Here is a 21,605-nt window from a genome sequence, read left to right on the forward strand (position 1 = left end):
AAACGGAGTGCCTTTTTAAATTCAGGAAGCTTAGTGTGAATATTCATATGTCACTACAGAAATACTAAAGTGTTTGATTTCAGGGCATTGCCCCAGACCCCTCTGGGAATGTTACATAAAGTATTCACTTTCCAAAATCTGAAAGAGTCTGTATTCTGAACTGTAGCTAACCTCACGGATGTCAGCCAGGGGACTGTGGACCTGTGTGTGTCTGAGTGTGGGAAGGCCCTCACGGATTCCTCGGAGAGCAGGCATGTGCCCCGGACAGGATCCCAGATGGCTATGTGGAGATGTGACCTGATACAGAAGGAAGCCAAAGGGAGACCTGCCTGCGGCTGCATGAATCCCTTCGTCCCAATGCCCATCTCCCCTGGCCACTGGTGACATTACCTGTCTCTGAAACTTCTTGTGGTCGGACTTTCTTGGTCAGTTTCAGAGCTGCTTCGAGGTCATAAACTTGGGACCGAGTGAACTTCAGCTCCCTGCGGAGCTCATTAATTTCCTTGATCAGAGAGACATTTTCCTGCAGAAAAAGGGGGAAGATTGAGGGAGTGTGGACAGATGCGTGGTCAGTGGGCACATGGCACGCCCTCCTGGGCTGAGTGTATGGGGAATGGGCAGGGTTAGGCCTGGATCCAGAACTCTGGATCCAGAACTCTGGATCCTCTACTGGGGCCTGAGCCTTTATTCCAGCCTATTGCTCAGCCTCTTAAGGAACCAGCTAACTTACCTTCAGGTGGACTCAGCACCATTCCCCCATCCACTTGTTGTTGCAACGTCAACAGCAACAACAACGCTTTTCCACGCACTTTTTATAGGAGTTTAAATGCATCATAACAACCCTATGGCTGGGTTGTTATTACAATCACAATTTTACAGAAGAGAAAACTGAGGCACAGAGAGGTATATGACTTGCTCAATTACACAGCTAGCAATCGGTAGAGTCAGGATTCTAACCCCAACAGTCTGGCTCCAGAGTTCGTAAGCACTGTGCTGTACTTCATTCATTTTTCATTCATTTGCTGAACCCATATTTATAGGCTATCTGGGAAGTGCATAAAATGCAAACAGAAATAGGACATGGTCTGCCCTCAGCAGCATGCTATTTAGTGAGTAAAACAGAAAAGTACATGGATAATTAACGTTTGCTGCATCCATTGGAAGCTCACTTCTCTGATTTGTGTTTGACAAATATCCATCCATCCATTCATCCATGCAACTATCTACCTAATAAATGTTTATAGAGTACCCATAATTTAATCATGCAATATTATAGAGATACTATGCTAATGCTAGAGTATAGAGAGTAAATCTTAGCTTCTGCTCTTGAGGAGTTTACAGTTTAGTGGGGGGCGTGGGTACAGTTTAGCATGGTGGCCACCTTGCTGTGATGGAGGAGTGGGCCTAGAGGAAAGATGCTTACTTCTGCCTGAATGACTAGGGTGGATTCCTAGGAATTGACTCCCGGGCTGAGGCTTGAAGGAGTCACCAAGGAGACGGTAAAGGTGTCCCAGACAACTAGAACAGCAGGAGCAAAGGCACAGAATATGACACAGCTGATGGGGGTGGGGGAGACCTGCAGCAGTCCTGCATCACTGCAATGCAGAGTGAAAGGAGGGGAGTCGACAGGAGTGAGAACGAAGCTTGCTGGGGGCAAGGTGGTGCAGCCTCTGCACCCTGGGACCAAACAGTCTCTTCTCTCCTCTTTTCCCACACCTCAAATCTCTGCCTTCCATTTCACACCCAGCACAAGTACCCCAAGGAGGAGCCCCATCCCCAAGGGCCCAAAGAGACTGGCCACTTTGCTCTTAGATCCCACAGCCACAGTGGCTTGTCTACAGCAGTGCCTCATGTATGACCATACAAATACATCACCTGACCACCTTGTTAGCTGCCACTCTGACTCATAGGTCTGGGATGGGCCCTGAAATCCTGCATTGGACTTCCAAGAGATGCTGTTGCTGGTCTGCAGGCCAGACCACACTTTCAGTTGCAAAGCACCTGAGGGTCCGCACACCAGAAAAGGCAGTTGCAGGCCAAATCTACGTAAAATGGACCTGTGCCAGGAACAAACTGTGCTTCTACTTGGGACATTATCTCACGAGTGGGGGCTACGGAGTCAGAGCCCAGTGAACAGGACGGTCTTGAGCACTGTTCTCCCTGAGCTGTGACAAACAGTCCTCTGCTGTGGGGAGGTACCTGTGGAGCCCAGGAGGGAGCGGGGGTCGGGCTAGAGACACCGCAACAGATTCTTTTCCTCCAGAAATGCTTCATCTAAAGCACAGACCTACACCTTTAGACTTCCAGTATATTACTTAATTTCAGTATTCCTTACAATATAGTTTGGATGTTTGTCGCCTCGAAATCTCCTGTTGAAAATTGATCTCCAGTGTTGGAGGTGGGGCCTAGAGGGAGGTCTTTGGGTCATGGGAGCAGATTCCTCATGAAGGGCTTGGTGCCATCCTCGTGGTAATGAGTGAGTGCTTGTTCTATTCGTTCCTGCAAGAACTAGTTGTTTTAAAAGAACCTGGTCCCGGCTGGGTGCGGTGGCTTACACCTGTAATCCCAGCACTTTGGGAGGCTCAGACAGGCAGATCACGAGGTCAGGAGATCGAGACCATCTTGGCTAACACGGTGAAATCCCGTCTCTGCTAAAAATACAAACAATTAGCTGGGCATGGTGGCGGGTGCCTGTAGTCCCAGCTACTCGGGAGGCTGAGGCAGGAGAATGGCATGAACCCAGGAGGCGGAGCTTGCAGTGAGCCAAGATGGTGCCACTGTGCTCCAGCCTGGGTGACAGAGTGAGACTCCATCACAAAAAAAAAAAAAAAAACAAAAATAAAACCTGGCCCCTTCTCCTCTCCTGCTCCCTCTTTTGCCATGTGACATGCTTGCTCCTCCTCTGCCTTCCATCATGAGTAAAAGCTTCCTGAGGTCTTGACCAGAGGCAATGCTGGCGCCATGCTTCCTGTACAGCCCTCAGAACTGTGAGCCAAATAAATCTCTTTTCTTTATAAATTACCCAGCCTCAGGTATTCCTTTATAGTCATGAAATTCTCTCTCTCAGATGAAATGCCTAGTCCTCATTGTCAACCCTTCATTCTTGATGCTAGGATCTGTACTTGTGTTTCTGAGTCAGATGTTTTCTCCATTGAATGCTTTACCCTTTTAACCAACCCAGGCCTTGGTGACTGTGGTGTGATGGGTCCCCCACCAGGTTACTTAAGGGTGTATGCTCACTGTCTGAACCCTCAAGGCCAGGCAGTTAGTCAAGGCCATGGTGTCCAGCTGAGGCGCAGGTGTCCCTGAGAATCCAAACATCCTAGAAGATACCTGAAAACCTACCAAGGAAAACAGTCCCATGGCACATACACTGAGGTGAAGAGCCAGAAAATTAGCTTAAAAGCAGCTTCGAGATGGGAGGCAATGCAGGTCTCTAGAGCGGTCCTGCGGCTGCCCAGGAGTGCCCCGCATGGAACACCTAAATAAACTCATCCACTCGCCAAGCTGGACTTGTCATTCTTTGGTCTCCCCAGTTTGGGAGGGAGGGTGGGGAACATTACAGTTCCAGATTTTCTCATAACAGTGATAGGTTTCCCACATTTCCTTTCCAGATGCTGCTGGTAAAACTCTGCTAGATCCTCCCATGGACTTTCTCCTTGATAGACTTGCTATCATGACATGATCAATTCAATACATATTTATTGGGTTATGGACCTTGGACCCTGCCTTGCATGTTAGAGGTGCTCAATAAATATGTGTGAAATGGATGAGAAAATGAATAACTAATGCAGTGGATACCAAACTGAGTAAGATGAGATTCTTACTAATAAGGAAGTTACAAACCAAGGGATAAGGGAGAGGTGAGAGATCAGAACAGAAGGGAGGGTCTTAGAGCCACAGGGGCAAGCTTGCTCGCTCCAGGTCTCTCTCCATTTCTCCTTTCAGTAGGCTTTGCTAAGCTTCACTTCTCCTGATCCTCATTAAATAACTCATTAATAATCATCAGAATAAGCACTAGAAACTGAAAGCGCAATTCGAGTTCTCTCACAGTTTGCATCTTTAGTTGCTTCCTCTTTTTGGTCATCTCCTTCCATTCTGTCACTGAGTCCTATTGCTTTTGTGTCTGATCTGATTCTGATGTTCACCCTTCCTGCTGGTTTGTCACCAGCTCTTAGCGCTCTCCCCTGTTCTGCTGTAAAGCGCCCCGCCCCGCAAGTGGAGCCCTGTCCTGGTTTCTCCCCACCCCCTCCACCCTCTACAGCCCTGTCACTGTGATTGGGATTTCTGGCTCCTGGTACCTGTTGGTGTGAATGCCAGTTTCTGACCCCCCTGCCAACCTCTGACATCTTCATGATGCTCCCTCACCTAAATGGGTCTCCAGGGCTTGATCCTTGTTGGAGTATGATTGAGGCCCACCACTCAGTGCAGCCTGACTCTCTTGTTTTGTTCATTCATTCATTCATTCATTCATTCATTCATTCATTCACTTATTCATTTAAATAAGTAAGAACCAGTTCCTGAAAGCCTACACTGGTCACTGTGCCAGATGTGGGAGGTCCCGCTTGGCTCCAGTGCAGAGCTGCCATGAGAGGCTGAAGCAGGGGCCCAACCCAGTGTGAGGAGGGCTCCCGGGGAGACAGAGGAGAAGAGTGTTCCAGGCCCAGAGCCAGGAGGTTGGAAAGGAGAACCTAAGGCAGGAAGAGCTTGATGATAACAATAATAAGAGTAACCACGATTGCAAGGGTTGATTGGATCACTGCAATGTATCAAACAGCGTGCATACAGTCCCTCAGTTCCTCCTTACACCAACCTTGTGAGGAAACTGAGGCCGTACCTCAGTGGTAGAGCTGGGGTCTGAACCCTGTCATGCCTCCATCCAGAGTGCCCTGTTCCTCCATGACTACTGCTTTCCAGGCTCTGCTGTCCCCCCTCACATTTCTGTCACCTCCATTCCAATACCTCACATAGTATCATGGCCAAGGACACTCCCAATATATATAAGTTGGGCTACCTGCAAAATGTTTTCTGGGATGGCCTGTGTTCTGAGGGGTCCTGAGGTCACATTGAGGTCAACTGTTTATGCTTTGGATGGCTTTGTGAATTAAAAATGTGAATGCAATGGGTTTGCTGAGCCTTCTCTTCCTGATCGCTCCCTGGTCAGTTTGACCTCCAAATCCCCTCCAATCCTCCAGACCCCCACCCAGGTCTACATAGCTGCAGAGGAAACCTGACCTGGGGTCCACCAAGGTGCCAAGTCTTGGGGGATGTGAAACTGTTTATGTAAAAAGCTTTCTAAGCAAAGGGGCTCTGCCAAGCTGTCCAGGACTGCCTTTGGCCTTTGGAACTGACTGATGACCCCGGCAGGTCTTTCCAGACCTCCGATTTGAGCAGAGAAGAGAAGGGAATGCCTACAGCGCCCCCTAATGGCATGGCCTGAGTCGATGCCTTTAGAATATGGCAATACCTCACAGCCCGGAAAAAGCAGGCAACAGATTTATTCCATGGACTTGGAATCCTTGCATCAGTGACATCTTTCTGGAACCCACAGTTAGTGGGCTCACCATCTGCCTAACTGCACAAATGAGCCATCCTGGAATCCTCCGTTCTTTCAGCCTTCCTCCCATGTCTAACCTGACATTTCTATTTGTCATTTCTACTCCGAAATGCCTTTTGACACCACAACTTTCCCCTTTCCAAGTCCTTCTCATCTACCCTTAACATGACAGTCACTTGCTAACGGGTTTTTCTGCCACCTGCCTCTTTCCCCACCAGTCTTCCCACCTTGCCAATGGAGTGTTTTGTCTTTTCAAAACAAAGACACCCCTACCTAAGAAACCTTGGGTGGAGCCTGTTTACAGGACAAACTGTACTTTTTGGCATGGCATGGAGGCCCTTTTCAACATGACCCTCAGCCACCAACCATTTCAGTGGGTTCTTCTCCACTTGGACGCTCTTCTTTTGGACTCCTGGGTCTCCAAGCACCTCACAGGCCTCATTCTTCTCTGCTTTTTCTCAGGTTGTTCCCACAGCCTGGAAGGCTCTTCCCTGACTTGTCCATGATCAACCTCTACTCACCCTTCAAGGCCCAGCTCAAATGCCCCTTGCCCCAGAAACCTTCCACAAGTCCTGAAGGCATCACTGAACCCCTTTTCCAGGATGAGCCCACAGCACTGCATACAATGAGTTGAGCAGTAATTATTTTTATCTGGTCCAGGTTCCCAGTGATGAACTCCTTGAGAGTAGGAACACTATCACATTCATCTTGGAATCCTCTGTGACTGACACAGAGCTTGCTGTACAGGAAGCCCTCAAAAAATGTGTACTGAATGAATAAAATGCGTGTCCTAGATGTTTGTATCTCATAGCAACTCTTATTTTCATATCTGCCAGTGTGCTAAGGAATGGAGTGGGGAGGCTGAGCTCCTGTCTGAATATGCAAATGAGACAGTGACCTCATTTTCTGTTATTTTCTAATGAGTTACTCTTAGATGCCATGTTTGCCGCGGCCTTCCTCAGCCTTTTTGGATTGAAGTGCCAGGGCCATGGCAACCTGAAGATGAGGTTCAGCTAGCTCCTGACCAGCATACACCAAGGCCACCAACTGAGGGTCTGGAATCAGTTGTGCCATCCACCCTCCATCCCCTGCCACCTGCAGTCCACAGGCACCAGTGGCCCATCCTGTGATGGACTTCTAGGCTTTCCCACTGGATTTCTACCTTGGTTCTTGGATAGGTCCTCTGCTTGGATGACGAGGATGGAAATTGCCGTTTTTTTCTTTCTTTCTTTTTTTTTTTTTTGAGACGGAGTCTTGCTCTGTTACCCAGGCTGGAGCACAGTGGCGTGATCTTGGCTCACTGCAAGCTCCGCCTCCCGGGTTCACGCCATTCTCCTGCCTCAGCCTCCCGAGTAGCTGGGACTACGGATGCCCGCCACCACACCCGGCTAATTTTTTGTATTTTTAGTAGAGACAGGGTTTCACCGTGTTAGCCAGGATGGTCTCGATCTTCTGACTTCGTGATCTGCCTGCCTCGGCCTCCCAGAGTGCTAGGATTACAGGCGTGAGCCACTGTACCCAGCTGGAAATTGCTTTTTTTTGAGCACTTATTCTGTACCAGGCCAGTGCCTGGTGCCTCATATGGTTATCCCATTCGATCTTGCAGGAACTCCCCCAGCCCTCAGGTTGCTGTTTTCTTCCTTGTTTTACAGATAGGGAGGGTGGCTCCTTGAGTTAAGGAATTTACCCAAGGTCTCCTGGCAGAAGAGTGGCGGAGCAGGGTAAACCAGGGTCGGCACAGTGGTTTTGAAAACTTTTTTTTTTTTTTAATCTTCCAAGCTTTTTGCCAACAAAAAGAGCCCCACTGTTATCAACAAGCAGTCTCTTTCTGGTTGAAGGGGTGCGGACCCGGAGACCTGCACCCCCTGCCACACACCCCCGCCCCGGGCCCCTTCTTACTTCCTGCAGTTGCTGGAGTTACTTATTTGGATCCATGGGACTCCCCAACATGCAGGTTACAATGCTCCTGGAGAAAATGTTCTTCCAGGGACTTCACTCTGCTAGCCATCAGGGAGGCCCCGCTTGGGTCTCCTCTGCTTTCCACCCCACCCTGGCCCAGCACCCTCCAGGGCATGGGGAAGCAGAAGAGGACAGGATGCCGGCCCCAGCAGCCTCATGCTGATGCTCACACCCTCTGGCTAGCCTGTGGTCTTCCTTCTCCTACACCGATGTTTGCTTTGGCTGCTTGGCATGGAGAGAGGGACCCAGTTCCTCAGGCCTGTGCTCTGGTGATAGGGCACAGAGGGTGCTGGGTGATGTCAGCAGCTGACAATGCCTCCTGCTGTCACCCTGGTTCCCCTTCCCTGCTTGCTGCACTCCAGAGCCCCAGGTAGTGGTTCAGTGTACGGCTGCTGGTGTCTGAGGGCTCCACCAACTGGAGGCACTTCTATCTCTGGGCCTCTGACAGCTTTCACGGCCACGGAGTAGGGCAATGGGTAGATGGACTGGGCTGCTTTTCAGTGGGGACTGGTCGTAAGATGGCATGAGACCAGCCATGCCTGGATCTGGCCTGAATCACAGTGTGCTCTGCCCAGCTGTGTATGAACTGGCCAAGCTGGGAACTGGTTTGTTTCAATCTAATTGCAACCTGTTCTCATTCCAGTATTTTAATTATGGCATTAAAGAAATGTGAACATAAAAAGGTACGTGCTTTATAAATGTGATTCTGATGTTCCCTTTTGATACTAATTCACATTAATTGCCTCAGACGATACTGATACCCAAACAGAAATCTGGCAGAAGAATCCCGACTGGCATTCCTGATAACGTGCCTGTGTGGAGGCGGCAGTAATGGGGTCAGGCTCTCTGAACAGCCTATGAAGGATCCGGGGAGGTGGGTGTGAGGCGCTTATTAAACCAGAGTGAGGCCAGCTCTGGGAGGGTGTGGATAACTCAGGACACAAGAGATAAGGGTAGGGACCTGAGGCACCAGAAAAATCAGATGAGGCGTGGCCACGAGATATGGGTAGCAGAATAAAAAGGAGCAAGACAAAGTCAGGTGAAATGGGAGTTGGGAACAGAAGAGAGAAGGGAGAGGCTCAGGAGAGCTAAGATGATGTGGATGAAGGTCTAGAGGGCCCAGGGGCTGATGAGAGGAGTGGGGCAGGACATAGGTGTGCTCTGGATAAAGATGGGGTAGAAAAGAAGAACAGGGTGCCTGGGGAAGGGAGGTGGGCACTGGTGGGGTGGGGGGCAGGGTGCAGCATGGAAGTGCCTAGAAAACCTCCTAGGTGAGCTCTCAGCCACAGTCACAGCCAAGATGAGCTCAGAGGAGAGGAGCCCAAATAAGACTTTAGGGGGAGCTACTGGGCCCCCAGACACCTGGGTTGCTCTGAAGACAGGTGGTCTCAGAGGGACCCTTGATGGCTTGGCCTCCCCAGGGGCCGAGGGGAGTGTGCAGGTACCTGCATGATGCGGACGTAGTCTGTGCGGTGCAGCTCGCCCTCCTTGACCACCTTCTTCTTGAGAGTGGCCAGGTTCCTCTCCAGATGCTCCCGCTGCCGGGCGTACTCCTGCTGCAGGTCTGTGTTCAGCCCTGCGATCTCCACCTGACGGGGCCCAGGAGGTTCTCAGTGAGGGAGACGAGACCCTGGAGGGCAGGGCTGGCAGGAGGGGAGGCTGAACTTACCATGTCTGCTCGCTGCACGTACTTCTCAAAGAGACCTCGAATCTTCTCCTTCAGCAGCCGCGGCTCCTGAATATAGGCTACGCAGTTGTGGAGGTCTGTTTTGAACCTTTTGACGAGCGCTTCCAAGTCTCGCTCCTGCAATCAGAGACATTTCCTTCTGGCACTGTAGGGTGCTCTCCAGGTGGAGGGGCGGGGGCTGCAGGCAGAGGTTAATGGCACAGCAAGGGAAAAGAGACGCCTCATCTGGGACTCACAGCTGACCACCAGGGGCCACACTGGGCACAGAGACTTAGATGGGCACAGAGCCAACAGGTGGAGGCACAAAAAGTCTTGTGCACCTGCCCTCGGCTGGGCACCTGGCCTGAGCAGCCTATATGGGGCTTCATCCTTAAGAGGCCACACAGATGGGCTTCTTTATTGGCTCTGATTTCCTTCAGGACCACAGGCCTTAAAAGATGAAAGGAAGCTCATGTGGTTACCCATATCCCTTTAGAGCCAACACAGATGGCATCATTTCTCTCCTGCAGATTCCTGGCCGGGGCTTCCACGTCCCCCGTATTAGCTCATCCAGTGCTTACCCTTCCCGATAGTCAGGAGCGCCGATGTAAGGGGTCAGGTTGGTTTATCTACACACTTGGGCTAGCGTCCCCTCTTCATCGTGCTTTTCCCTGTCTTCCCCAGCCCTGACCTGGAGAGAGTCTCTCCTTTCTCTTGCTGCCATCCATGGCCCTTTCTACATGTTCCACCGTTTTCCACCTCTCAATGTAACTATTATGCACATGCCACAAATTCCTGATCATCGTCTTCAGCTTGGAAAGAGCAGGATCTGTATCAGTTCACATTTATGGCTCTGCAGCTGCTAGTGTTACCTAGTGCAGAGTTAATTAATGCTTACTGCAGAGAATGGAAAGTTCCAATCTTTTTTTTTTTTTTTTTTAGACGGAGTCTCGCTCTGTCACCCAGGCTGGAGTGTAGTAGTGCAATCTTGGCTCACTGCAACCTCTGCCTCCCAGGTTCAAGCAATTCTCCCGCCTCAGTCTCCCAGTTAGCTAGGACTACAGGCACGTGCCACCATGCCTGGCTAATTTTTGTATTTTCAGTAGAGACGGGGTTTCACTATGTTGGCCAGGCTGGTCTTGAACTCTTGATCTTGTGATCCGCCTACCTCGGCCTCCCAAAGTGCTAGGATTATAGGCATGAACCACTGTGCCCGGACGGAAAGTTCCAATCTTATTCAACAAATGTTAAGGAGTGGCCTGTGCTAGGGAAGAGGGCACAACCGTGTCCAGGCCCATGTCCAGAAAACCTGGATTCCATTACTAGCTCTGTGTGTACTACCTAGCTGTGGGTGCTGGGTGAAGTTTCTTAATCTCCCAATTTTGGGGGCCTAATTTTTCTTATTTGTAACACAGAGAAATGGGAATCGATGATCTTTGAAGTTCCCCTGGCCTCTGCAATTTTTTGGTTGTCAAAGCCTTAAACCAGTGGCAACAAAATTGCCTCTCTGAGCATGTACTTTCCTCCGCCAAAGAAGCCAAATGCTACAAATATTCCTGCCACGCTGACTTGCCACCTCCTTGATCACTTACCCAAAGTGATTTTATAGTGTCAGATGAGTTCAGTGATGTAAATCTACATGGGCCTGAAAGCAGGCAGGGCTGGGAGCAAGTAAAGAATGTGAGTTAAAATGGGAAACATGTCCTCGCAGTGGGCTGGCTCTGTCTCTTGGAAGCCAGCTGCCCATTGCAGATAGGTGCCAGATCCTGAATCCAAGAACTGCCAGACTCTGAAACCCTCACACCTTCTGTCTCTCTCTGCGCATCTCCTGATCGGTGGCTCTCAGTTTCTGCCACAATTCTGTGATGTTCAGCTCCAGTTGAGTGTTCTGCTTATGGAAATTCTCCAGTTCGGCTTCCATCTGTAGAGAACAAGGGAAACGAGTCAAGAAGAAGAAAGTGAGATAATGAAAACTGTATTTGAGAATCGTAGTCTTTCAGTGGGGACGCCGCCCCTGATACCCGGGCATTTCTTTTCTCATCCCCTTCTGTGTCCTCTGGATCAAAACCTTTCTCTACTTGCTTTCCTAACAGCTCCCGGCCCCTGGACTGATATGCTAAACCAGCATCACGTGTTTCCACGGCCAGGCTGGGACGTTTTCCCTCTGAGTCACTTTCCCTTTCCTTCAACCATGCTGATTGTTTTATTTTCTTGAATTCTTTATAAAGTGGTGCCACCCAAATACTAGAACCTCAACTCTAACCTGAGGCAGGGCTCCCCAGAGAGGCGCCTTCCTCGCCTGCTTTGTGAAGTTGTATGAGCGAATCTCGACCCTCTGGGGCCACGGGTCATTTAAAGCAGAAAGTTTGCAGGGACCAACACGTGGGCACCACCCATCTAAGGCATAAAACAGGAAAGGAGAAGCTGAGAAGGAGCCTCAGCCTCATCATTCTGTTGAAAGGTCTTAAAAAGTACAACTGAGAAGTGTCCTGTCTTCACAGGAAAAATAAGAAACCACCAGTGAGCTTCTGAAATACATATTTTTTAGATGGAGTCTTGCTCTGTTGCCCAGGCTGGAGTGCAGTCGTGTGATCTCTATCTTGGCTCACTGCAACCTCCGCTTCCGGGTTCAAGCAATTCTCTAGCCTCAGCCTCCCAAGTAGCTGGGATTACAGGTAACTGCCACCATGACCAGCTTTTTTTTTTTTTTTTTTTTTTTTTTTTTTTTTGTATTTTTAGGAGAGACAGGGTTTTACCATGTTGCCCAGGCTGGTCTTGAACTCCTGACCTCAAGTGATCTGCCCACCTCGGCTTCTCAAATTGCTGGGATTACAGGCATGAGCCACTGTGCCTGGGCTGAAAGATTTTTTTAAAATTCACTGTTGCATTTATATTAACAAAAGTCATGGGAATGACAACTGGAGTGTCCAATTAGGATGAGACTAGCCGTGCGTGAGCTTTCATTGACCTAATTCCTAATGACTTATGGACTAAATCTGGTGGACACTAGTATTTCTGTTAAAAGAGAGGTTTGCTGACTGTTTTGGGAGAATGGGATAGTTCACTGGGTTTTTTCACGGCTGGGTAGAGTAGTCCCTCCCTCTCTAGTCTATCCCAGGCCTTTGATCAAATTTCAAGGCTCTTGGCAACCTTCTGGGGGGTACCAGGAGGCCCTAATGAACCACATCCATGTTCTAGACACAAAGGGGCAGCTTTTAGAAGAACGTTTTCCTCATTATTAGAAGCATTTTGTATAGACAGAATAGCCCTGTGACCCAAAGCCTGGCATAAAGGTGGCATGCAAATATTTGACGAATGAACGAATAATGGCAAGTGTGGTGGGCAAAGGAGAGCAATAGTGAGGGGCACGAGAAGAGCCTGAAACAACCTGCTTCTGGAAGAGGAATTATAAGATAAGAAGGCAGAATTGGCAGAGTTATGTAGAACCACCTTGTAGGGGACACCCATTGAGTGTGGGTATTTGCACAGCTAAAGAATGTGCCCATTAGAAAGGGCCGCCCAGCTTGTTGTAGACTTAGGGATCTAAAGCTGATTAAGAGGTAGTTTCTGCCTTCAAGAGGCCTCAGGTCTGCAGGGATAAGTAGTAAGTCAGAAATTCAGGTGGAGTAGGATAAACACTGCAGTCAAGGCAGAAAGCACTGTGTATACACAGAGGAGGTGAGCAGGCAGCGCCCAAAAAGATGGGATGTGTCCCCTGGATTTGGGAGGAAGAAAAAGTATTAGAGGACAAAGGGGGAAAGAATTCTAGGCAGAGAGAACAGCCTGCACAGAGAGGACCAGAGACATGGGCAGCCTGGCGCATCTCTGCAGGCTACAAGTGGCTCAGGGTGGCTGCAGGAGGGGGGATTTGAAGAAGGGGGAGAGGGGAGGGACAGGAGAGGCTGGCTGAGCTAGGTCATGCAGGACCCAAGGGCAGAGGCTCAAATGGTGAGAAGTTTGCCTTTACCCTGAAAGCTCAGAGAGCCGCTGAAGGCTTAGACCAGGATGGAATGATGTAATTTGCATCTTGGAGGGCCTGATGCAGAGGTTCTACTGAATAGAGCAAGATGGGGGCCAGGCAGACCAGTCGGGAGCTGCCAGTGTGGCTGAGGAGACAGATGAGAGCGTCCTAGGCCAAGGCAATGGCAGCTGGAAGAGAGAAAGGGGGCTTCTATCTGAGGGGCTCCCGAAGATCATGTCTGAGTGCCTCATTCTCTAAATCTCAGGCCAACAGTGACAGATGAGGTTAGCATGGAGGGTGTACAGGAGTATATTATTTACTTCTGTTCATTTTTTCCCCCAGGCAAAGACTCATACTACTCTGAGAATAAAAATAATCTGTTTATAGAAAAATTGGGAAATATGTCAAATTTGAGTAGCTGGCTGGACAGCCAGAAGCCTAGCCCGTTATGTGGAAACAAGCATCTTTCCCAGTGTGGAAATTCCATCTACTTTTCCATGTGTTTTTCATCGCACTCAGAGATTCTCAATGGGGCTCAGGCAGGAGATAGAAAGCATTTTGCCCCCCAGGGGACCTCTGGCAAGGTCTGAAGGCATTTTTTAGTTTTAACACCCTGGATAGGGGGTGCTTTTGGGATCTAGCAGGTAGAGACCAGAGATGCTGCTAAACATTCTATAATATACAGGACAGACCCTCCAAGACAGAGAATTACCTACCTCAAAATAGTAATAGTGCTGAGCTTGAAAAACCCTGCCCTAGATGAGTAAATAAATGAGTGTAAACTAAAACAACAAGCCTCAGGAAACCTCTCCCCTAGGCAGGGCAAAGGGACCCTTGAATCATCAGAGCCAAGTTGGAAAAAGAGTATGTGAGGGGAGGTACCTGAATCAGGAAGTGTTATAAGAGGTTGCAGCTCTACAAATGAGCCGAGGGCTTGAGGCTTCCTTCCTGGGAGAAAAGGACCTTTACAAGAGATCCACAGTGCATGAACCAAAGACGTCTATGACCCCCAGAGGGAAGCCCCAAGGTCAGAGGCTCCTGGAAGCACCCAGGCCCAGATATCAGCCCTGATAGCGACTGGCACCAGCAAAAGGAAGTAGGAGGCATCCTGCTGGAATCACTCCCAAAGTGCGAGTGTATTCCCTGCTGAGCATTAAGGCCATGGTTGGCCCCCGTAACTGCCAGAGAAGGTGAATGGTCCCCCCAGGTGTGTTGATGGGGGAAGTAAGCTAACCATTAGCAAACAATGGACCTGACCTGAAATACAGCTGACAAATGTGTCAAATGAGGAGGGAGAAAGGGGGCAGTGCTGTGCTGGCCTCCAGGTGGGTGGGGCCTCTGTTCTTCCTCTCATCTTCTCAGGATGCTATGGTCTGAACCTTGGTGCCGTCCACCCCAAATTCCTATGGTGGAACCTGACCCCCAAAGTGAGGTCAGCTCTTTGGGAGGTGATTGGGTCACAAGGGCAGAGCTCTCACAAATGGGATTTGTGCCCTTTTATGAGGTGGAGGGAGCTTATCTGCCCCCTTTTACCCTTCCATCACAAGAGGACACATAGCAGGTGTCATCTGTGAGGAACAGGCCTGGACACCAGATCTGCTGGAGTCTTGGTCTTAGACTTCCCAGCCTCCAGTACTTTCAGCAATACATTCTGTTGGCTATAAATTACCCCTTCTAAGGTATTTTGTTATAGCACCCCGAATGGACTGACAGCTGCCATTTTGGGGCCTGGAAATTAAGAATGGCAGGAGGCCCCGTGGAGGCAGGTCTGTGGTCAGCTGGGGACATCCTTTCTCATCCCAGAAGCCAGGGAAAAAGTCAGTGTCACAAGGACATACCCTCTCTGGGCGCCCTGACTCTGGACTGATCTCCACCGGGCTTCTTTACTGGGCCTACCAGAGCAAAGGCGCCATGGGGCAGAACCGGCACCACCACGGCTCTTGCACTTCTAGTTGGGTCATCAGTGCTCTCTGATACCCTTGTATCTGTTATCCTGGCTCAGCATAAACAATTAGAGGAGATGGAGGGGGAGCAGAAGCCTATTTTGTCTAGGGTGGTCAGGGAAGGCATATAGACTGAGACCGGAAAGATGCAAAGAAACCAGCCATGTGGCGATCTGGGGGAAGAGCCTTCCAGGCAGAGGCAGCAGCGCAGCAGAGGTTCTGAGATGGAAAAGCGTGACTTTAGGAACTGTCAGAAAGCCAGTGGGCTGGAGCAGGGAAAGGGAGCTTCGAGAGGAGGCTGGAGAGGCAGGGAGAGGCTGGATCACATAGGACCTTATGGGCCTGACTGGGACTCTGGATTTTACTATAGGTGAGATGGGACCCCATTGGGGAGTTCACTCAGGCCTCTATGTGGAGACCAGACTGGAGGCTGGAGTCCAGTCCATATAAGAGATGGTGGCTGCTTGGAGCGGGGTGATAGCAGCAGCGGGAAAGGAGGGTTTGATGTGAGATGTGTTTTGGAAATTGATCAGATAGATGTTGCTGATGATTTGGATACAGGAGTTACGAGAAGTGAAGAATCGAGGAAGACTTATGCATTTCTGCATTAAGTAACTGGGTGGATCATGGACCACTAACTGAGAGGGAAAACTGGAGGAAGCGGGAGAGAAAAATCAAGAATTCAGTTTTAGATCAACATGGACTCCACTGTCAGCCCAGCAGGGGAGGCTGATGGGGAAACATATGTTGCAGGGAAAGGTGGTATGTGCAGGGGGACGGGAGACCTTACAGGATTCTCAGAAACCCTTGTCCAGTTGATCTTGCTTCTAATCTCGCCTCTCTACCTTCATCCTGTTTGCTTCCCAGAACACATTCTTAATTATGTCACTCTTCTGCTCAAGAGCCTCTGATGACTTCTCACTCCTTATCAGATGAAGTCCAAACACCATGGCCTTGCCTAGGGTCTCAACCAACATTTCCAGTTTGAGAACAAACGTTGAACCAGAAGGCTAGCCTGTTGGCTGAGTACACACTGCCCTCTGGTGGCCAAATGCCCAATAGCTGCGTCTCCCTTAGGAGGGCACAGAACACTGCACACGGAGGCACGGGTAGGGCCAAAGCCCATCTCCAGGTCCTGCAGCAAGTTAACTCCCAAGCGATTTGCTTTTGGACAGCTGAGCCTGCAGTAGGGCCACGGCCTTCCCAGTTGCACCGCTGTGGACTGGAGGCTGCATACACCTTGGGAGCAGAGAGGACTGTGAGGAGAGCTTCCTCTCAGTCCCCGAGGCCAGCTAGCCAATCGTGGAAGAAGAGACAGAGGGTCTGAGAGGCCAGAGTGTTGCAAATGGCTTCTCACCTCCTGAATCTGTTCCTTCATCACCCTGATCTCATTTTCTCGAGGTTCTATTTGCTTCTTCAGCTCCTTTATTTTGTAGTCAAGCACAAACTTGAATTTCCCCAGTTCTTGATTTTTCTTTTTCAGATCATAAATTCGCTTCTCCTGGGGGTGAGAAGAGACAGAAGTGAGAGATATCGTAAGGCTCTGGTATACTGCAGCCCTTTAGGGCAAAGAGCACGAAGCCTGTGACTCTCCCGGTTGAAGAGGTCAACCAGGAGACTCCTCTCCTCTCTTCGTCAGTACAGAGGCCGGCACTCTCCCCACGGGGCTACAGCACAGACCCCTCAGCTTCTGTACCAGGACTCTCATGCATTCACTCACTCATTCATATTAGGTTGTGAACAATGGTATTTTCCAACGATGGCCCCCACAGCGTCTTCCACCCCACACTCCAGCTGTTCTCCAGCGTGACCTTGCTGCTTCTCCATCAGGAGGTGGAAGTAAATCCCCTTCCCTTGCATTTGCCTGGACTAGTGACTTGTTCATAACCCAAATAATGCAACAGAAGGGAGACTGTGTGGCTTCCAAGGCTAGGCCAAAAAAGGCCAAGCAGTTTTTACCTGGCTCTCTTGGGACACCTGCTCTGGGGGAGGCCATCTGCTATGTAAGAAGTCCAACTACACTGAGACATCCAGGCTGGTGGGCACATTAGGGACTCTGGTCAAAAGACCCAGCTGAGCCTAGCCTCCCAGACATCCCTGCCAAGGTGCCAGACATGTGATTGAAGAAGCCACATTGGATGTTGATCTTCCAGCCTCCAGCTGTTTTGAGTCACCCCCAGTAGTCCCAGCTGAGGCCCCAGACATCGGGGACAGAGATAAGCCACTCTGTGGTACCCTGTCCAGATTCCAGACCTGTGGAACCTGTGAGCAGAATAAAATAGTTGCTTTCAATCACTAAGTTTTTCCTTTTGAGACAGGGTCTGACTCTGTCACCCAGGCTGGAGTGCAGTGGCAAGATCTCGGCTCACTGCAAACTCTGTCTTCCAAGTTCATGCGATTCTCTTGCCTCAGCCTCCTGAGTAGCTGGGATTACAGGCATGTGCCACCACTCCCGGCTAATTTTTGTACTTTTAGTAGAGACAGCGTTTCACCATGTTGGCCAGGCTGATCTTGAACTCCTGACCTCAATGATCCACCTGCCTCTGCCTCCCAAAGTGTTGGGATTACAGGCGTGAGCCACCACGCCTGGCCTCAATCACTAAGTTTTAAGGTTAATTCGTTGCATGGTGATAGTAATCAGAACATAAATATATCCATCTCTCAAACATTTACTGAATGAAGATCTTTTGCCAAGTATTGGGTTTCCAAATATAAATACAGCACAGTCCCTTGCCCTTAAAAGAAAACACTAGCTGGGAAAGAAGATACAGAAGCAAATCTAAGCCTAAAATGTGACAAATGTTGTAAAAGAGGAAAGCACAGAAGGCAAAGTATATATTGAGGGTGCTGAGAATGACTGGCTTGAGAGCCAAGTGGTGGTTCATGGGGGAAGTGAGAGGTGAGGCTGGGGAAATAGAGGAGGGAGGTGAGGGTCTTCGTGTTGGGGGAAAGAATTCAGAATTTATCTCCTAGGCAATGGGCTGGCAAACTACAGCCTATGGGCCACATTTGGCCTGCCGTCTAGTTCTGTAAAGCTTTATTGGAACACAGCCAAGTTCATTCATTAATGTTTTTTTTATGGGTGGTTTCACTCTACAGCAGCGGTGTTGATTCATGTTGATTCGTTGAGACAGACCACATTGCCTCCAAAGCCAAAAATATTTACTACCTAGGCCTTTACAGAAAGAGGATGCTGACCCCTGCTGTAGCAATGGGGAGCTGTAAGGGCTTTGAGCAGGAGAGTGGCGGCATTGCACCTGCACCCTGCCAGTCCATGGTGATGGAAGGTGGGAAATGAGGCCATTAGACTGCCTAGGAGGCTGTTGCCATTTTCTAGGTGAGGAGGCCTTCATCTCTTTCTTGTCAAAGCCCCCTTTGAGAATCTGAACAGAACTTTGGATCCTCCCTAAAAAATAAAATAAAATAAAATAAAAATAAAAAGCCCAGATTCATACACTGATACTCACATGCAGAAATGACATCTAGGCATGATCCCATGTCATCCTTACAAGACCCCTTGAGGTGGTGATCATCCCCATTTTATAGGTGAGAAAATGAAGGCTGAGAGAAGTTGCTCGAGGTGCAATGGCCAGTAAATGGAACCTGTGCCAGACCTAGTTCCCTAACACTGAAGCCCATGTTCTCAGCCCTTGGAGAATTCCTCCTGCCTCGGGCCATAGTGGCAGAGGCGATGGAAAGGAGGGCACGGAATCTGGATGTGCTCAGGAGGATGATACTACATGGTCTGCCCCACAGAATGTGATGTCTCTGTCATCTGAGTGTTTTGGAAGAAAGGCATCCCCAAAGTAGGAGCAGCCTCCTGGACAGGGTCAACCCCAGGAGAGTCCCACTGCGACACGGGGACCACGTGGGCAGTGTGGCAAGTGAGCTGCCCCCAGTCCATGGGGGAGCGCCTCCGAGGATGCCTGGAGCAGTGGAGTCAGCTGACTCAGGTTCTTCTTGCAGCCCATCACCTATTGAAGTGTGTGACCCCTGGGCGAGATACCCAGCCTCTTGGAGTTCAGCTTCCCGAACCATAACACTGGGTTCTCAGGCCCCCTGGGTTGTTGGCAGAACTGAATGCGATGTGTTGATAGCGATTAGCCCAGCGCCAAACACACAAGAGGCGCTTCATTGACCGCTGGTTCCCCCATCGAGTTAAAGAAATGCGTCCTGAGAAGCTAGAGACCCTCTCTCCCCTGAGCTTTGCCTTCCTTGCCTTGGCCCATCTGGCCATAGCTGAGGGAGGACAGAAGGAGAGCTGTCACCTTGTCCTGAATAGTCTCGTCTCTTTCCTGGATCTCTCGCTTGAGGCCTTGGATGTCCTTCTCCAGAGACTTAATGACTCCTTGCAGCTTCACCTGCTCTCCTTTTAGGGTCTCGATGTCATTGGTTCGTTCTTCAATCTCCTTCTGCAGGCTGCTGAACTAGAAAAGCGAACGGCAACAACAAAGACCACTAAAGTCAGAACTCATCTCCATTCCTCCTACTGCCTCAATGTAAGGGGTTCCCCACCACCGGCCAACTGTGATCTGAATCACCCCACCTTCTGTGGCCTGAAAACACTTAGCACTCAACATTTCTGGGATTTTAGGAATGAATATTTGGAGAATTTGGGACAGTTCAGGAATTTCCCAGGCCAAATGGATGATGTAGTATTTGTCCCATAACATCCAGGCCCATTCCCCTGTGAGAGGACTGTCTTCACAAGAGGTTCCGGAGACCGGTGCGCCAAGTGGACCAGAGACTTCTGTGACCACACTCATCTTGAAAGGCTGGGATCCACCCTGCATCAAGGTCACAGAAAGTGGGCTCTAACTGATGAGCCATCTTAGCCATGACCAAGAAGGGGAAGACTGATTGTCCCCTGGATTTACTAGTGTGCTTTCTAACAGGAAGAAACTCGAGCTTGCTTTGAACTTAGCTTCTCCAGGGCTAAATGTTTTGGGGAAACTGAGTTGAATCCTCCCTCACCCTCGATGGTGAGTGAACTAAAAACATCTTCCTCACTTTGTAAACTAAGCATCCTACACCCCCGTTCCCTCTTCCACCCGTAGTGCTGAACGGGAGCCACCCACGACTCCCTGGACCAAGAGCCTGAGGATGCCCCCAGGCCAAGACTTCATCTACGTCATCCCCAGAAGACCTTATTTCCATTTCCATTTCCATTGGAGGGCTAGCTCGGAAAACACTGACTGAATCCTACTTGCCAATAAGTGAAAACTAGAAAGCCTCTATCTGCACACAGGGACCCCCAATATCCTGTGAAAAGGAGAGCAGGGAAGCCCGTGTGGCTGCCTTTCCGAGGGCGTGGTGGGGAGGGTCCGTCTGCGTGAGTGTGCGCTGGCTCGTGCTCTTCTCCCGGCCTGCTTGCTGAAGATGGGGACAGGCAGGACCCTGGCCAGGCCCCCAGGCTGGTCAGTCCACCCACCCCAGCTTTCTCTGCAACACCCTCGCCCACCCCAGGTCTCTGGGAGAACAGCCTGCTACCTTCTTCCTCATGATGCCTGTTTCTCCCTTGAGCCGCAGGTTTGATTCCTTTTCATCCCGAAGCTTTTTCTCATACTTGGTTTTGATATCTTGGATTTCTCGGTCTTCATCTTCTTCAATCTGCTTCTTGGTCTCTTCAAATTCCCGCAGCTGCTGCCTGACATCTTCCTGTGCCTGGCTCGGAGAGAGTGGGCATGTGGTCAGGGGAGAAGGGACTCCCGCACCTTTGTGCCCACAGGGCTTGAGGTGAGATGAGCATGGGGACCTGTCCCAAGGAGTGGGAGGTGAGCGCCATTCCAGAAACGGAGACCATGGCCACAGGGCCCTTGACCTGTCCACCTTCTTCCCGTCTGTCCTCTCTTCCTGCCTCCCCTCTTTTCCTACCAAATCAGGCCTCATGCTCCATCACTTCAACCCCAACCTTTCCAACACCCATCCCTGTTCTCCTTTGGTCTTGTTCACTGGAAACCCAGGCTTCCCATATTTTTCTCTCACAGAACTTGTGACAATCGTAATGTTGTATTTATTTGCGATGTTATTTGGCTCTCTCTCCCATTAGATACAAGTTCCTTGGCGGTAGAAACCGTGTCTGTCCCCATGTACAACACATCCTGGCATACAGTGGCTATGCCGTGGAGATCTGAGTGAATGGTGGCTTTTCTCTGGGAAAGGGAGGCACAGCATGGCTTCCTGTGAGTACCTCTTCCAGAAGGGTGGTTTTCTCCTGCAGTTTGGCCTCGTAAAACTCAGTCAGCTCCTCCAGGGCCTGGCTCTTGGTCTCATCATTATCCCGGAGCTGTTTTTCATACTCTTCCTGCATCCTCTGGGACTTGAGCTGCAGCTCCTGGTACTTCTCATATTCTAGAAGCAACTTTTGGTTGTTGCAACATTCTGGAGAGAAGCAAGGAAGGTATTTAAGGTGGCAGAGCAGCACCCGCCTCAGGGACACCCAGGAGCCTTGGGCACTTTCCCATTCCTTCCAGCACCAGCTGGAGCAGCTGCCTCCAGAGCCAAGATTCAAATGCCTGC

At 50.0% G+C, this 21,605-nt stretch overlaps 1 protein-coding gene and 1 long non-coding RNA gene across 4 annotated transcripts in view; one reads left to right on the forward strand and one right to left on the reverse strand.

Moving 5' to 3' along the window:
* The window catches only part of LOC106998150 (uncharacterized), an 88,136-nt gene that overhangs the window by 26,000 nt on the left and 40,531 nt on the right, over positions 1-21,605 (forward strand). The window contains exon 4 of one of the 2 annotated variants that reach the window (XR_013403306.1): positions 167-2,844. The exons of the other annotated variant lie outside the window; for it this stretch is intronic. This is a non-coding gene — a long non-coding RNA (uncharacterized LOC106998150). Of the gene's footprint in view, positions 1-166; positions 2,845-21,605 lie in introns of those variants that run through there. 2 annotated transcript variants of the gene reach the window in all.
* CFAP57 (cilia and flagella associated protein 57) overlaps positions 1-21,605 on the reverse strand; it is a 76,577-nt gene that overhangs the window by 11,324 nt on the left and 43,648 nt on the right. The window contains exons 14-22 of one of the 2 annotated variants that reach the window (XM_028834875.2): positions 21,277-21,467; positions 20,577-20,750; positions 19,355-19,513; positions 16,445-16,587; positions 11,446-11,536; positions 10,987-11,103; positions 9,186-9,320; positions 8,962-9,105; positions 391-523 (exon numbers count right to left, since the gene is read on the reverse strand). In XM_028834875.2, coding sequence (XP_028690708.1) covers positions 391-523; positions 8,962-9,105; positions 9,186-9,320; positions 10,987-11,103; positions 11,446-11,536; positions 16,445-16,587; positions 19,355-19,513; positions 20,577-20,750; positions 21,277-21,467 — 1,287 coding nt within the window. Of the gene's footprint in view, positions 1-390; positions 524-8,961; positions 9,106-9,185; positions 9,321-10,986; positions 11,104-11,445; positions 11,537-16,443; positions 16,588-19,354; positions 19,514-20,576; positions 20,751-21,276; positions 21,468-21,605 lie in introns of both variants that reach the window. The other variant, XM_028834872.2, reaches the window with a different exon arrangement.

This window comes from Macaca mulatta, chromosome 1, assembly GCF_049350105.2.
Source record: "Macaca mulatta isolate MMU2019108-1 chromosome 1, T2T-MMU8v2.0, whole genome shotgun sequence".
Taxonomy (NCBI): Eukaryota; Metazoa; Chordata; class Mammalia; order Primates; family Cercopithecidae; genus Macaca; species Macaca mulatta.